Genomic DNA, 18,185 nt, shown 5'->3' with positions numbered 1-18,185 from the left:
GTGGTTAAAATTAAAAATTTAATGGATTGTTTTAAGAGCCTATCAGAGACAACTGGGGAGAGAATAAACTGAAACAGAAAAACTGGAAGAAACTCATATATTCACAAAACTTTGATATATGATAGAGGAGGCACCAAATAACAGTAGGGAAGACCAGTCTTGTCAATAAATAGTGATCAAAAAAATTAAGCATCTAGATGGAAAAAAACGGAACCTCAGAGTAAGCAGAAAAATTAATTCCAGGTTCATAATAAACTAAAAGTAAAGGCAAAACTGTAAAACTTCAAGAAAATATAGGAAAAGATTTCTTGACTTAGCAATGAGACAACAGTTTATGAAGATGAGCAAAAGCTATTAATCATAAAATGTTGATACATATTTCCATATTGAAATTGACATACTATATCATATCACTTACATGTGCAATCTAAAAAATACAACAAACTAGTGAATATAACAAAAAAGAACAGACTCACAGATACAGAGAACAAACTAGTGGTTACCAGTGGGGAGAGGAAAGGGGAAGGGGCAACACAGTGGTAGGAGATTAAGAGGTACAAACTATTAGGTATAAAATAATCTGTAAGGAAATGTTTTACAACGGAGGGAATATAGCCGTTATTTTATAATAACTATAAATGGAGTATAATCTTTGTAATTGTGAAACACTATATTGTATACCTAAAGTGTATATACTCTTGCACATAAATTATACTTCAATTAAAAAAAAAAGAACTTCTGTTCATCAAAAGAACCAAAAGAGAGTAAAAAGACAGCTGAGTAATAGGAGTGGATATCTTTAATACATTTAAACAGCATAGGACTGGTATCCAGAACACAAAAAAGAATTCCTACAAATCAGTAGAAAACTGAGCAAAAGATCTGAACAGGCATGTTACAAAAGAATAGAATTCAAATGGCCAACCAATATGAGTAGGTGCCCAAACCCATCTGCCAACAGAGATGCACGTTAAACTTGAGCAAGCACACTACCATATACCCACAAGATTAGCAAAAATTTTGAAGTCTGATAATATCAAGTGTCAGAAAAGGAGGGAGAAGTAGGGCTTTGATACTCTGCTGGCAGCAGAGCAGCTTGATATACTTTCTTTGGAGAACAGCATTATGAATAAAAGTTAAAGATATCCGTACCCTATAACCCAGGAATTCCACTCCCTAGGGAAATTTTTGCACATTAGTACAAGGATACATGTTGAGAAGCACATTTTCCATAAAAATAACCCAAATGTCCATCGATGGTGAAATGGATAAATACCATTGTGGTAAATTTACACAATGACACGGTATGATGCAATGGAGAAAAAAATCTTCTACAGCAACATAAATCCTTAAATACATAATCTTGATAGAAGTGAGACACCAAATTACAGAGAGGAGCATTCCATTTATATAAAGTTCAAAACCAGGCATGTTTAAACTAAAGCGTATTACTTAGGGATGGACCCTTAGGAGATAAAACTATAAAGTTAAAAAAAAAGGGGGCTTTCCAAAAAGTCAAAATAATAATTTAACCAAATATTAAGAGAAAGGTATGATTGGCAAAATAAATGTAAGTGTGAGTGAGCTGGAGGGTTCTGAGATGCTGGCAATTGTTCTATTTCTCAGCTAGTAGTCACTGAGTTTTTTTGCTGTTCAATTATTTATTTTCTCACTCAAGTGAGTTTTATATAAATTTCTCTGTGTTATATTACATAAGACGAAGTTTATAAAAAGAATTTTAAAATAGTCCACAAATAGTTAATGTGCATAATCATAACAGAAAACATCACAAGTTGTGTAAAGAAAGTTACTATAAACTAGCAGTAAAGATACTCATCTTCGAGTTTTCATAACGAATTTATTTGCTTTTAAGAGTACTCTTCATAAAGAAGCCACAATAAGTGATTTCAGACAAGATGACTAAAACAGTGTGTTTTTATAAAGACAAACCTCACCATTTTAAAAATAATATAAACTATTTTAGACTCTTGATTATCTGTCTCTCTCTCTCTCTTTTTTATTGAAACAGAGTTAATGTAAAATGCACAGATTTAAGTATTCAGTTTGCTGAATTTTGGCAACTGGACACACCTACATGACCACCACCAAAAACAAAATGCACAAACACTTCTTCCTCTCTTTTCCTTCACTGTTTCTTTTTTAAAAATACAATCATACAAAATATAAATTAGATCTCTGTATGATTCTTTAAATAACAATTAATTCCATTCCTTATACTCGTCGCCTAACACAAGCTAGCTGAAGGGAGGATATGAGAAACAGTTTCATTTTACTCTGGGTCATACAGCATACTTGCCACCTTCTAGCAAAATATGAGTGTCATACAAACTGTATACAGTTAATTTGTCAGCTGCTATGAGGAAACAACTACATAAACTGAGAACACAGTAAGTGAAGGGATGAAAATAGGAGGTTCCTACAATTGAATGTTTTCCAGTTCCTCTCAACTGAAGAGTTCCAGCTGAAAATAAGAGAAGCAAAACCAAATACAACCATGAAGTTTGGAAGACAGGCAGTGTCTAGCAGGCGCTGAACACAATTTTCTGAACACAATTAGGTTGAAAAAGCTCTTATGGATTAGCGGTTCATCTTGTCTGAGTCTAGGTATGTGTTAAATAGCCACAAACCTCAGTTGGCAAAAAACAGGAAAAAAAAAAAAAAAAAAAAAAAGAGGGTGGGGTGAGAAAGAATTTCTACCTTTTTACTTTGCAGTTCTGTGTTGGTGGAATTTTACAAGATGAATTTCAAAAACACTGAAGCATGGCAGGGTTTGCTATAGGTCTCACAAAGTCAGTTGTGATTTGACATCTCTCAATACGGTTAAATTATGAATGCTGTCAGCTATGTGGTTTACTTATTCAGGTTCAAGAGATTCACAGCCGAGTCCCTATTTAAATTTGGCAGGGTTCTAAAAAAGTCAGGAAAGGCAATTGGACAAACTCCATGTCCAATCCATCTGCTTAAACTGTTTACTTACAGTAACAGCATACAAATGTCTCATGTTACTGATAAACCACAGAAAGTTTCTGGGATGCTGTTATTATCCCAAACTTAAATGTAACGTTCATCATGGCAGAGTAAAGAGAAAAGTCAGTGCAAATACAAATCGCATTTACTTGGATCAAATAACACAATGGCAAGGAAGAGGAAAGTGCCTTTGCATATACAAGAATGTTTTAGAAACTCTTATTTGAAATAATTAAACATTTCTGCAGCAAAAGTGTCTTTGGAGCAATTTATTTTAACTTGAACTTTAATTTTATTGTGAAACATAACAAACACAAAGAAAGGCAGAAAAATTAGAAAACATTTTGTACAATTTAAAGAATAATTACAACTTGAACATACATCACCACCTGGTCAAGAAAAAAGACTAGAAGCACTTAAGAAGCCACTTAGGTAAATCTACCTGATCATACATCCCATCCTCCTCTCTGAAAAATCACTATCCTGCTTTTCGTGAGAAGTATTTTCTACATCTTCCTTATAATTTTACCAACTATGAATACACTCAAACAGTAACTGTAACTTTGTCTATTTCTAAAGTTTATAGAGCTGGAAGTGTAATAGTACATACACATATTTTGGTGACTTGTTTCACTCACTACACATTGTGAGATACACCCATGTTGTTACCCGTAACTGTAGTTTATTCATTTTTACTGTTGAATAATACTCCATTATATGAACATAACATAATTTATATATTAAGCTGTTGATGGACACTTAGGCCATTTTCCTTATTTGGTTATGGAATTGCCAATTAGAAACAATGCTGACATTAAACACTTGTGTACATTGACTCCTGGGGCATGTATGCATTGGTTTGTCTAGGGTACAAACCTAGAAGTAAAATATAATACACATGCCTGCAACTTTAGTTGGTAATAGCATTTACTGCTTTCTAAAGTGGTAGTGCCAACTTACATTATCACAAACAGCGTATCAGCATTCCCACTGCTCCAGATCTTTGCCAATACTTGGTATTTTCAGTGCTTAATTTTTGCCATTCTGATAGATGAATCAGTATCACACTGAGTTTTTATCTCGATTTTCCTGATTATTAAAGAGACTGACTATTTTTGCATTTACTTACTGGCTATTTAGATTTCTTCTTTCGGAATGTCTGTTCTCTTGACAATTTTCCTACTGGGTTGTTATTGGGTTTTATTCCTCATTTGTTTGTAGGAATTCCTTATTCCTACTCTGGATACCCTTTTTTGTGGGATACACATTTAAAGATCTGCCATTCTGTTGTTTTGTCTTCTTACTCTTTCTTCAGGTGTCTTTTGATGAATAAAAGTTCCTATTTTTAATGCACATTTATTAACATTTCCCTTTACATTAATTTTTTTATCCTTTTCTTGTCCAAGCAAAACTATAAAGTCAAGAAGATATTCTTCTGTTATTTCCTAAAAGCTTTTTCTTCTCTCCATGTTTCAGTCTGGATTCTTCCTTCCTTCCTTCCTTCCTTCCTTCCTTCCTTCCTCCCTTCCTTTCTCTTCCTTTCTTTCTTCCTTCCTTCCTTCCTTCCTTTCTTTCTCTCTTTCTTTCTTTCTTTCTTTCTTTCTTTCTTTCTTTCTTTCTTTCTTTCTTTCTTTCTTTCTTTCTTTCTTTTCTTTTTCTTTCTTTCTTTCCTTCCTTCCTTCCTTCCTTTCTCTCTCTCTCTTTCTTTCTTTCTCTTTCTTTCTTTCTTTCTTTCTTTTTTTTTTTCGTTTTCAAATTCTTTTTCATTATAGGTTACTACAAGATATTGAATATAACTCCCTGTGCTATACAGAAGAAATCTGTTGTTTATCTATTTTATATGTAGTAGTTAGTATCTGCAAATCTTGAACTCCCAATTTATTCCTCCCCATTCCCTTCCCCCTGGTAACTGAAAGTTTTCTATGTCTGTGAGTCTGTTTCTGTTTTTTAAGTAAGTTTTTTTTTTTTAAGATTCTACATATGAGTAATATCATAGGGTATTTTTCTTTCTCTTTCTGGCTTACTTCACTTAGAATGATGATCTCCAGGTCCAAACATGTTGCTGCAAATGGCATTATTTTATTCTTTTTTATGGTTGAGTAGTACTCCATGGTGTAAATAAACCACAGCTTCTTTATCCAGTCATCTGTCAATGGACATTTACGTTGTTTCCATGTTTTGGCTACCATAAATAGAGCTGCTATGAACATTAGGGTGCTTGTACCTTTTTGAATTAGAGTTCCCCCCTGGATATATGCTCAGGAGTGGGATTGCTGGATCATATGGTAAGTCTATTTTTAGTCTTTTGAGGAATCTCCATACTGTTTCCCATAAAAGCTGCATCAAACTGCATTCCCACCAGCAGTACAGGAGGTTCCCTTTTCTCCACACCCTCTCCAGCATTTGTCATTTGTGAACTTTCAAATAATGGCCATTCTGACTGGTGTGAGGTGATACCTCATTGTAGTTTTGATTTGCATTTCTCTGATTATTAGTGACACTGAGCATGTTTTCATGTGTCTGTTGTCCATTTGAATGTCATCACTGGAGAAATGCTTGTTTAGGTCTTCTCCCATTTTTGGACTGGGTTGTTTTTTGTTACTAAGTTGTACGTGAATTCTTTTTTATGACTCATCTTATACACTACTTCTCTTTCCGGTTGGTTTATTCTGCTGTTGTCTACAGTTTTCTTAATTTTGATTACTAACATATTTAGTTTTCAAATTTCTGTTTCCTGTCAAATGTGCTGCACCTTCTGGAAAGTAATTACAACTCACACCCTTGCACACGGTAAGCAGTTCCAGGGCCCGTGCGGCTCAGCTGCTGCTGCTGTTCACCCACGATGTCTTGCCCCTTCGTACAACTGATCACCTTTCTTTGTCAGACAATATATTTGAAGATGATTTTGTTGAAATAACTTGAGACTTAGGTTGATTATTATCTTCCTCCAGAACAGAACTTCCATTTGCTTTTGTTAGGTATCTGGGGGTATCAGTGATTCACAGTCACTTTATGGTCATTTTCAGTGACTGGGGTTTTCCCAGCCACCGAGATGACTGGAGGCTGAGCTGCAGCCTGTGCAATGACTGGCACATTTTCTCTATACACTCTCTCCTAGTTTCAGTCCTTTAAGATCCCAACTCAAAATATGTCTTCGTTTTTTGGCCACTATCCTAGGTGGTCACTAATATTTTGCCACTATCATTGGTAGTCCTAGACTCCAACATGTTTTCCCCAACAGTTCTATGACAATGTCAAAAGTACTAGTCGGCTTCTCATCCACCTCTCTTGGATCACCAAATGTACCCAGTCCCAAATGCCATGTTCCCAGATCCTGGCCTGGTAATTCTTCACTATTTTGCTAGCAATTCAGTTCCAGTTTACATTTTGCCTAGCTTTACTGTCATCAGTGAGAGGACTATTCTGAGTTACCTCCTCAGTCACTACTGTTCAGTTCATAAATGTAGATATTTTCAAGCTTGTCTTTTATTTCCTTAAAACATAAAAAACACAGTTTGATGATCTGCGACTAGTAGAAAGCCTTGCTGTTCTGGTTTCTGCTTGCTCTTACTCACACTGACTTACTTTTACCCTTGTTTTTTGATTGTGGTTACTTGCTCTCGGGAAATTACTTGACAGAAATGAGGCCTAGGATAAAGGTAACTTCTTCCAATTAAGACTTGAATTTCCTTTGTCAGGTTCCTAGGGAATGCCACTGATCAACCCGGGACTACTTTAAACTCAATTCACCATTTGACATAATGGAGGAGATATGAATTTGGGCTGCAGATCCACTCCAGGGCTGGATGGTTATAACTTCTGCAGTATGCCAAGGCACTTTTTTTGTAGTCTCTGAGATCCGGTGAGAGGATTCACGATTATGTCAGGGGGTAGGCTGTGGTGGTTTTATCTTTGCAAAGGGCACATTTCCTAGACTTCATACTTTAGGCAGCCCTTAGGTTCATACTTGGTCCTCTCACTCTATGAGATTGCAAAATCATAATTCACACTTGACAGCCTAGTAAACGCTCTTGGGACTTTCAGCTATAAGCACAACTGACTAAATTTTTTTTTTTTTTTTAGCCTGGTAATTCTTTAATTTCTCTGTAGCTTTTTGATGCTTTTAAGAAAATTACTTTTTTATTTTTCCAGCATTTGTAGATGTTTTTTGTTGGCAGAGTTGGTGCAAGTCTCCTATATCACCATATTTCTTATAGAAGCAGCTAAAGTTTGTTAAAAAGTGTAACACATGCAATAAAGCTTACAAAGATTTTATTTCTGAAAAGAATCAGAGACCCCAAAAAGCCAGAAGGTACCCGAGAAACACAGTATGTACTACAAAACCCAAGTCTCCTGTTTCCTGATCTCTTTTGTGACGAGAGCGTTTTCATGCATTACAAGTTCAACCCATTAGCTCTAAAATAGTTCTCAGAACTTCGGAAAAATTATCTAAGGAAAACTGTGTCAAAGCAGTAACAGAAAGCATCAGTTTGCTGAGGTCTAAATTAAGAGGACAAAGGACTCAAGATTAATCTCTCATCATTCCTTAGTGAGTGCCTGCCGAGTTCCTACCAGTCCTAGCCCTGTCACTTCTAGGCTGTCTTCAAATCCTTCACTGGGTACGTGGTTTTGGCACTAATGATTTTGTTACTCCAGGCAGTTTTCCAAACAAAAAAGAATGGTTATTTATAATTCCTAGACTGAAATCATAAATATCATCAGCTGAATTACACTGAAATGTCAGTATAACTCTATGAACAGAATTCCACATAAAGTGAGTCTGTCTTGGCTAGGTAAAAAGGATTTTAGTTATAAAAGTAGCAAAAGGATCTTATTGTAGGTAAGTTTAGACTCTAAGGTGGTCTTGCAGTATATACTCTGAGGACAGCTTTACAGCAAGGTTCCTGACACAGACCATTTAGACTGGGAGCCAGACTACATTTTTCTCCCTCAAATTATAGGGAATCAGTGGTATTCCGGTAAATTGGCCCTTTGTGAATGAAATAACTTTACTTAGATTTTCATACTGAATACCTTTCTTATACAGATCATTTTACTTTTTCCTCAAAACCTCTGTGATTACTTCAATCTAAAACAATATTCATGAGATAAGGTGCACATGATAGTATCTTCAAGCAAATACCTTTTAGATGAAAGCTTAAGTATTCTTCATAAAAACAATCAGTATGTGCTAATTTTAAAATAGAGATTTTCCCAAGGCATGTCAAACCTCCAAACACTCCATGCAGCACATATCTGACAACTACCAGTTTCTGAACTCTCTCATACTCTGAAAAGGATGTATCATACAAGAGAACTGACTCTGTGTGGCTCTGCCACGATGTCACAGTGAATGTGTTGCTCACAGTTCCTACAGGGGATTGTATCATCTGATGCCAAATTGCAGCTGAGCCCTATCTTGTAAATTTGTTCATTCATATTACTGAGAACCCAGTAGTTCCACCCGAGGCACATGCCCCAGACTAGAGCTCTGATTGTCAAATCACAGTTCTTGGACCAGCAGCATCAGTGTCATTTGGGAACCTGTTACAAACACAAATTCTTGGGACCCACTCCAGACCTACTGAATCAGAAATGCAAGGTATTTTATCAAGCCCTCTAGGTGATTTTGATGCAGACTAAAGTCTGAGGCTCTACACTTTGGAGAACTTCTTGTTCACTTGCTCTGACATAATGTTTCGAGCAGTACTGCTTCTTTCTCTTTCTCTCTCTCTTACACACACACTCTCACAGACACAACCAATCTCGAAAATGAACATCCACTGTCAGAAGAATGAATTAAAAAGCCATAGTATTAACACAATGAAGTACTCACTAGACAACAGGGAAAATAAATGAAGAACAGCTGAACTGTGTGATATTTCATAAAGGTCAAATACAAGCAAAGCTAAATAATATGTTATTTAAATATACATTTATATGATAAGACAATAACACTATTTTTAAAAAACAAAGAAAGGATACCCCTTTAATTCTGGACAGTATTTCCCTCAGAGGGAGAAGAGGCAGGGTGGTGGGGTGAGGAAGGAACACAGCGGGAACAATAAACGTACTGGGAACAGTCTAATTCTTGGGTTGATCACGAGGTCACAGCTGTTCATTGTATTTATGTTGTTTTTATCACTACATTCTTTTGTATATATCAAATATTATACATTTTAAACACGGAAAACAAAAAATGCAGCTAATAAAGACGGCCATTACCTTAAATAGAAAAATTAGAAATCACCTAAGTGATACTAAACTATGTAAACTGTGATGTTTATTAAGTTACAAAGAACTTTTAAAGACATGAGAAAATATTTATGATAAAATCAGCCAGATAAAATAACATAAAAAATGTACAGTAATAGGATTAGAAAAAAAAACAATAAAATGTCAACAGTGAGTATTACAGGGAATTTTATTTCTTCTTTGTACACTTAAAATTTTCTGTAGTGAATAATAAATACTTTTAAAATCATTAAGGATTTTTTTAAACTGCCATTGAAATATTTAATGACTCTAAGTCATTAAAGAAAACTGCCAAATCTTCCACTGGAAACAGAAAAGAAATTGGTGTTTTGTGATAATCTGTGATTTATGGGTTGTAAAATTCAAAGTTTTATATTTTTTTGCCATAGAACTGTGTATCTATATTACTCTGATTCCATTTAAAATAATTTCATGTTGTTTGTGTGGGGGAAAATATGACAGAAAATCTTGACCAAAAAATATACATTTTTGCCATAGAGGACTTCAATTAAAACAACTAAAAATAGCTTTGATTTCATTAAGAACAAAAATTAAAAACATCCACCAGTGGTTGACCGGCTTTTGGAAACACAGAAGAAACACATATACTGAAGGTCTGCCTTACAGCCCTACGGCCCTGATGTCATGGTAAGAAAGAACCCTAAGTATTAAGGCCAGAGATAAGTTACATACCTCTTTTTCCAGTATTCTAGCGATCTCACCAAGGGTTCGATCTAAAGCAGAAACCTTATTGCTTGCCCATGAGCCACTGTCTTGTACTTGCAGTTGTTTTAGAAGATCTTTGGCTAATCGCTGAAGCCTTCAATCCAAAATGAAAAAGAAGAATGTCATTAATGAATTAGACTACAATATTTTATTTTCCTAAATATTTTGAAACAAGTTACTTTTATTAGGTTAGAAATCACTTCAGAGAGCACCTGAGGGGAAGGAAAAAAAAACCTTCCTAAGGCTGGTATTACTCTATATTCACAAATGCCAATCTCGTCTTTGTGACACAAAAGAGAACTGGAGGACAGTACTGCCCATCCACAGGATTTGCTGGAGCAATTGCTGCCATAAGTTTCTGCATGACCCCTAAGCTAGAATACAACTGGAGACGGAGAAAAGGTGAGAGTATGGTGGCAGAGAAAATGAGAATCAGAACATGAGCAGGTTTTCGTATTTTGATTTAATTCTTCAAGGTAGCCCTGGATATTATGTTATAAGCATTGTAAACTCTCAGAATGTCAAACTCCCCATGTTCCAATTTATAGGCAGTTTGGGGATTTCCTGCCACTGCTGAAGTCATTTATTTAGACAACAGAGTAACTATTTGCTCGTAACCAAGAACACCATATATTACGTGGACTGTAGGGTTCTGTAGTAAGGGGACTGTATGTAGTATTTCTTTGAAGCCCTTACTTCTTCTGTTTCATATACCGCACTCTTCGAGCAATCTTCTCTCCTTTCTACTTACTTGCTTGAGCAGCACCCCCAACAGATACTCACCAGAGATTCTCGCAGATCTCTCCACGTTCCCCCTGGACATCACCTCCGTCTTGTCTTACCTCCTTTTTAACCTATGATGAATTCCACAGGCCTAGAATCACTGGAACCACTTTCCTGCAAACACGTGCTACATTCCCACTCTGTCCTTCTGTTTGTTACTCCTGCAGCTAAACCACAGCAGTGGTAACAGAAATCACTAATGTTTGTTTAGTTCTTACTGTGGGCCAGGCATCCTCCTCAGTGCTTTGCATGCATTAATTTATTTACCTGGATTAGTGAACATCTGGCAGCCTTTTCCATTTCTGATCCTGAGAAAAAGTCATACCATGCAAAAGGCTAGTATGACGACAGACTCAGAACCTTACTAGTAAGTCTGTCTAGTCTGCTCACTCTTCCACAAACTTGCTTCACACTGCTGCCCATCTCCTCGCAAGTCTACCCTTTCCTTCCGCCCCCTCGCTTTCACATAAGAAGATCTCACATTTCATAGAGAAAATGGAAGCTACTGGAACAAGAAAATCCTCACTTTCTGCCACAAAATCTACCAGCTTATCTCCACTTCGCCCACACCTTCCTTTATTTCTCCGTTACAATCAAGGAAGACTTTCCTCCCATGTAGAGCTATCTTGCCACACAGGTCCTGTATTCACGAGGACTTTCTCCATCTAAATCCTTCTCTTCTTCCTGCTTCAGTGTCTTTGCAAATGCTCTTCATTCACTGCTTCTGAACTGCTTCCCCCACCTCTATGTTATCTAGAAAACTTGTACTTTTCCCTTAGTTCTTAGCTCAAACACTGCTTTCTCTGATTTGACTGTTCCTTCAAATCACTTATCACAAGTCTCTCCCATGCAGGGATTTACAACAGAACTTTTGGCCAATGATGGGAATGTTTTGTATCTGTACTGTCCAACATGGTGGCTGCTAGCTAGTTAGTGTGACTGAAGAACTGAACTTTAATTTAATTTTAATATCTTAAGTTTACACAGCCACATGTGGCCAGAAGCTACCATACTGGACACTGTAGAAGCACAATATTAACTCCATGAGAGGGTTCTTGTCGACCCATTCACTCCCTTATCCATAGCACCTAATAAGTACACTCAGTAGATATTTAATGATGAATGGTCTATCTAAGAAGAAATTTCTTCTTTATGTTAATCTTAATAATGTCCATAACATCATAGGTTACAAAATACTTTCACATACATGATCTTATTTAGTCCTCTGAAAAACACCATCCACTAGTATTATCCATGTTTGAAAAATGGAGCAATTAAGGCTCAGGCAAATTAGGTTAACTTTCCAAAGGCCTCACAACTCGTAAATGTACAACTGTAATCTTCAAATTTCATGCTTTGTTCCACACCATATTAGTCAACTCAAATAAGGAAATTTTATTCACAAATGAATAATATCCTAGGATATAATTTCATTTAAAAATGTATTTATGGAAATTTTTTTTAATTTTTCAAAGAATACAACAGCAAATACAGCTCAGAAGGGCACTAGTGAACTCCAGTTTAAACCTAGGCTATCCATATGAGGTTTACCTGGTAAGTCAAAGAATGAATACAAAGTCTAAAATCAGAAATGCCTCTGCTTTAAATGTGCTCCAGCACATACCACATGTGTAAACCCTGAGGAGGCTATTTAACTACTCTCAACCTCAGTTTCTTCAACTTAAAAGTGGAAAGTGTGTGTGTGTGTGTGTCCTTTCAGAGCTGCTGAAGATTAGAGACAATTAATGTAATGTACCCAAGACCATTCACTGACGTAGACATTCAATAAGTGATCAACTATTATTACTACTCACTGACAGAAGGTCTCAATCTAGCAAAAAGAAAAAGGGAATATAAAAAAATACAAAAATAGAATAAGAGCAACATACTTCTTTTCCTTCTAATCGAATATGGGCTAGAGTCCCATCCGATTAAAGTTACTGACCTTATCATGTGGACTAATATTGGCAGCAAACTTCATTGTGTGGTAGATAAGTAGCCACTTCAGCTTTTGGCTGAATAAAGCCTGCACACCATGTAACCGAATATCCAGCCACAGCAACAGATGCACACGAATCTAGCAGTATTCTTACCAAGAATGCTCACATTCCACTGAAAACGAGGGGTATTTCGGGAGGCACAAGGACCGTTTTAATTCACAGAATACAAGAGGCTTGTATTTCACCCTGAGGTAAATCAAATCTGGGATTCATGTGAACCTGCCCTTCAAGGAACAATGCCAAATCCAGGGGATGCTTTGGAAACATGAGCTAAACCTGTTTCATTCCCTGCCTCCCTCCACAGAAGCACCACAAATAACACAGCCCCTCTCTAGAAAAGACCTTTAGACTTTGATTCATACTATGAATAATTATAGAATGTCACAGGAATCAAGCCCTGAAAGCTGTATTTTCCCTACAGGGCAAGAACAGGAGCTGTTTGGAGGGTGCAGTTTTTGAATTCAGAAATTGTTACCTGAGTTACTTCTGGCAGATAATTTTTCTAGCACAAAAAGAAAAAGTGAAGGCTTCGTAACTCCCAGCGCAGAACGTGAGAAGTATCTGTCAGGTAAGTGGCTTTGTGGAGAATGCTGTAAGGCCAGGTATTTTCTTCTCAAAACTTGACAAATTCTAACAAAACTTAACAAATTCTAATAACTCTAAGTTCAAACCTGTCACTGGTAAATGTAAGGTGTAATGAATGGCTTCTCTGTGAGGAGCTTCAACTTTTATCAGAGTGAATTTCTGGGAGGTTCATTAGGATCATTGAGAAGATTTATAAAAGTGAAAGAAAGGAGACTGGGCTCACGTTAGGAAATAACGTTCTTTAGTGTGAAGGCAGGAAGACATAAACATATTAACTTCCTTTTTTCTTTCACCTCCTCTATTTGAAAGGTACATAGTCTCAATTTGGGGCCACTGGTTCCCCTTCTATCTTTAAATAATATGCTTAAGCTTGTATTTCTAAATGTAAGAGTTTAAGAAATCCCCATATGAGATGAAAAAAATCAGCATGCACATATTGCCTCCTACACTGGACACCTTTCACGTTTGCCTGTCAGCGTCCTTTCTTGTGGAGAAAACCCATCCTTCCCTTTTAGGGAACTACCTTGCCCTCACACTTACATGGGTGTAACAGATGTTCTCAATGCTACCAGGGTGCTGCTGCTCCCAGGCCCTCACTCTTAGTGGAAAGATCTAAGAAAAGTGTGTATTTTGCTTTATAAATAAACTACATATAACATTAATATATATATAAACACACACACACAGCTGACGTTTGAACAACAGGGGTTTGAGCTGTGAGCGGATCCAGTAACATGCAGATTTTTTCACCATATACTTCCCACAGGATTCACAGGTGGTTGAATCCATGGATGCAAAACCTCTGAGAGAAAGGGCAGACTGTAAAAACTGCAGCCAGATTCTGGACTTCTCAGACGGCTGGCGCCCCAACCACCTCCCACCTCCACCACTGCTCAAGGGTTGTGTGGGTGTGTGTGTGTCCCTACCCATTTACATCTACATTCATTTCTATTTATATATATTGGAAAATACGAGTTAAAACTGATACCTACAATTCCAATTAATCACCACAGGATTTTCTATTCTCTGAGTATATTTTTAACTCCCTTCTCCAACCTGCCTTCCATCATCCTTAATATATTTACTTATTTGAATAAGCCCCTACATGTAATACATCATCCACCTTTGTTTATGTATACTATTATCTCCCTGCTTGGCCTCTGACGCCCCATTCTGGGCTCTTCTGCCCTTATCATCCTGCTTGTGTTTAACACTCTTTGCAAGGCTCCCCTGACAGACTGTGCCAGGATGCCATTCCATGGATATGCCCTCCCTACTCTGCTCTGATTCCTCGTATCAGGCCATGGTGCCCTGTCCCACGTGGAAGCTCCCTGCATTCTGCCTGGGCTCTGAGCCTCACACCCAGCCACCCTCCTCGGCCCACTTAGGCTCTGACATGCACCATGCGCCAGTGCTGCCTCCAGCCATCCGGCCAGTGCCCACGGCTGCTTGGCGCTCCCTCATCTAACGGCTTCATGACTGAATTTTTCAGGGAGTCAGGGTGGTGACTGGAGGAGGAGTCATGTTAATTTATTAGATAGAATAATTTTATGAGGAGATTTCATCTGCTATTTGGTTACCAATTTCAATCAGTTACAATAATTATCCTTTGTGATGCTCAGATTGTCCTAATTTGGCTAGTAGTAAACTCTTCAAGTCAGCTCCTGAGTCCTTTCACAAAATACTAGCAGCCTTTGAGAGCTTCCTTGCCAACCAGTATCACAGAGCATTCAGATCTAGAATTAGGCATTTTTCCAAGAGGTTCTTGCTTATTTTAGTCCGAAATGGTATTTCAGGTCCCAAATCAGTGAGCACAAGGGATGCTCACTGCTACTGCGTTGGTCATTGTTTCTGGGCCTCTTAATGGACAGAGCTAGGAAATCAATAAATGTGTGTATACACACATATATAATACATGTGTGTCTATGTACGTACACATGCTAATAAGTATACACACAATACACAAAACACTTTTTAAAACATAAAACCCTATAAATTCATATAACTCCAATTCAGTCCTACAGAGTTTTTACCTGATCTCTACTATATTACATTTATCTTCTTTCATCCAGACTGAGAATTCATGTTCTTGGGGACACAGGGGACAAAAGAATGCTAGTCTCCATAATCTTCTTTACTTTATCCCATATTATAGGCACACAGACTCCAAATAACATTACTAATAATACCACCAGCAATTAGAGAATAGGTTTTTTTAACGTATGTTTTCCCCATTCTCCCTAGTCTTTTTCTTGAGTTACAGTCGGTTTACAATGCTGAGTCAGTTTCTGGCGTACAGCATGGTTTTTCAGTCGTACATGAACATGCATATATTCACTTTCGTATTCTTTTTCCCTGTGAGCTACCACAACATCTTGTATATACTGCCCTGTGCTATACAGTATAAACTTGTTTATCTATTCTATATATACCTGTCAGTATCTACCAATCTCAAACTCCCAGTCTATCCCTTTCCACCCACCTCCCCCCGGCAACCACAAGTTTGTATTCTATGTCTGTGAGTCTGTTTCTGTTTTATATTTAAGTTCATTTGTCCTTTTTTTTTTCTTTAGATTCCACATATGAGTGATATCATACGGTATTTTTCTTTCTTTTTTCCCTAGTCTTTTTCTTATAGTTATACCATGAATACATCTGAGATACAGCTATTACAATATTCTTTTTCTTCTGGCCATCAGTCTTAGTTCTATAAAAACTGTAACTTTAATATTCATCAATAGTCTTTACATTGATGTCTAATAATTTTGAGTGTCCAGGGTTCATTCTCTATTAGTATTTAAGATCCTCAAGGAAAAAAAATGTGGGTCAAGGATTTGGTAACCGGCAAAACTGATTTTTGAGGGCATAAAATGGTCAATAAGAAAGAGTAAGAGCTAAGGCAACACTGTTCACACAAGCCCTTCCTGAGGAACCTGTTTAAGAAGAGGTTCAGGTGCTTCTCTCAAACTGGTTCCCTGAAGCTTCCAGTGAAAGCCTGTTAGTGATTTGGGGGTTATCCTTTCCTTACGTCAGCTATCTTCTCTGTTGCTTCTCTCTGATTTCCTTCACATATGTCATTATCATGCAGGGCTTGTGGCTATCTGTTTCCACCCACTTGTAATTGGGATTTCACATAGATATCTGACAACATGGTTTTGTTGTAAATTGTGCCATGGGTTTTTGGGTTTTTTTTTTTTGTTGTTGTTAGTTATCTGGTTTCTATGTGAATCTGAAGATACTAAAATATTATGCTTCTACTGCTAGTGCCATTTTTTCTAGACTTGTAATTTAAAAGAATATCCTGGTTGCCTGTGGCCAACAGACTGTATGTAGTAACCAAGGGTAGAAGCAGTGCAGAACTAATAAGGAGGCTGCTACAATAATCCAGATGAGAGATGGTGGATTAGTTACCAGGGAGGTAATGAATAGTGGTCGGATTCGGAATATATTTTAAAGACAGAGCCAACAGAATTTTTTGATGAACTGGAAGTGGAATGTGAGAAAAAGGATGACTCTAAAGTTTTTAGAAGACTCAACTTAAAGATGGACTTGCAATTTCAAAGATCAACAAAAATATGAGGGATAAGATTTGGGAGCAAATTTCAGGACTTGAATTTTGCACATGTTCACTTGAGGGGTCCAAGAGTAAACAGAGAGACATCCAAGTGGAAATGCTTAATAGGAAGTTGGATATAGTTTTCTGGAGTTCTGGGGACAGGTCTGGATTGGAGATATAAATTGAAAATCCATCCAGTTACTAGATGTTTAAAGTCATGAAACTAAATGAGATTATCAAGGGAATAATTCTCTATTTGGACTCTCAGGACAAAGGCACGCTAATATTAGAGGTCAAGGAGACAAGAAAGAACCAGGTAAAAGATACTGAAAAAGAACAGCCAGTCAAGTAAGAGAAGAATCTAGAGCAAGTTGTGTAGCAGACGGTTACATTACAGGACCGCCCTTGAATTACACCTTGCTAGCCATGACTTGCACAGACTCCTCATACAGTGACTACAGACTTGGCAAAATTTCTTGCCACTGGGACATGAGCAGATGTGACACAAGCAGAGGCTGGGTAGGCTTGGTCTCCTGTATGAACCCTGATGCAAACACTCTCAACAAAACAAGCAAAACGAATTTAACAGTATATTAAAAGGATTACATCCCATGACCAAGTGATCTGTCATCCTCAAGGAGGCTGACCCAGGCTTCCTTACAGGGCAGTCACAGGGGAACAAGAAAGCAAGGCTGTGAGCAGAAGCCTCAAGACTTCTGAGGCCAAGGTTCAGGGGTCACATACTGCTTCTGCAGTAGACTGTGGGTCAGAACAAGTCAAATGACTGGAACAAATTTAGGAATAAGGGAAACAGAGTCTACCTCTTGACAGAGAAGTGGCAAAGTTATACTGCAAAGAGACATGCCTCCAGGAATAGCTCAACAATTTCTGGCCATCTTTGCAAACACTACACCATATCATACATTAAATTTCCTCAAATTTTGGATCTATTTCTAGATTGTTTCAAAAAATCTCTTCCGTTAATTTGTATTATTATTCATGTGCCAATACAAAACTATTTCAGCTACGTATCTGTTAGCTCAGTTCTACCTCCTTCTCTGTCTTTAATAAATCTTTTTCCTCAAAATTCTCATTTATTTTTCCATATGTTCTTTAAAGTTATTCTATCTCTATTTTTAAGAAGATTGTTATTTTATTGGGATTACAGTATATTTATAGAAGAATTTACTATACTGTGTCTTCTATCCAAGGGTATAATTTGTCTTCCCATTTATACAAGCCATCTTTTATATCCCTTGTTAGCATTTTAACGTTTTGTTTTTATAAAGCCT

At 37.1% G+C, this 18,185-nt stretch overlaps 1 protein-coding gene across 4 annotated transcripts in view; it reads right to left on the bottom strand.

Moving 5' to 3' along the window:
• Window positions 1-18,185, bottom strand: part of SCAPER (S-phase cyclin A associated protein in the ER) — a 258,505-nt gene that overhangs the window by 149,425 nt on the left and 90,895 nt on the right. For all 4 annotated transcript variants that reach the window (XM_032469107.1, XM_032469110.1, XM_032469109.1 and 1 more), the window contains one exon: window positions 9,937-10,063. In XM_032469107.1, coding sequence (XP_032324998.1) covers window positions 9,937-10,063 — 127 coding nt within the window. The remainder of the gene's footprint in view (window positions 1-9,936; window positions 10,064-18,185) is intronic.

The sequence above is a fragment of the Camelus ferus genome, chromosome 27, assembly GCF_009834535.1.
Source record: "Camelus ferus isolate YT-003-E chromosome 27, BCGSAC_Cfer_1.0, whole genome shotgun sequence".
Lineage (NCBI taxonomy): Eukaryota > Metazoa > Chordata > Mammalia > Artiodactyla > Camelidae > Camelus > Camelus ferus.
This window is presented reverse-complemented; position numbering and strand designations above follow the sequence as displayed.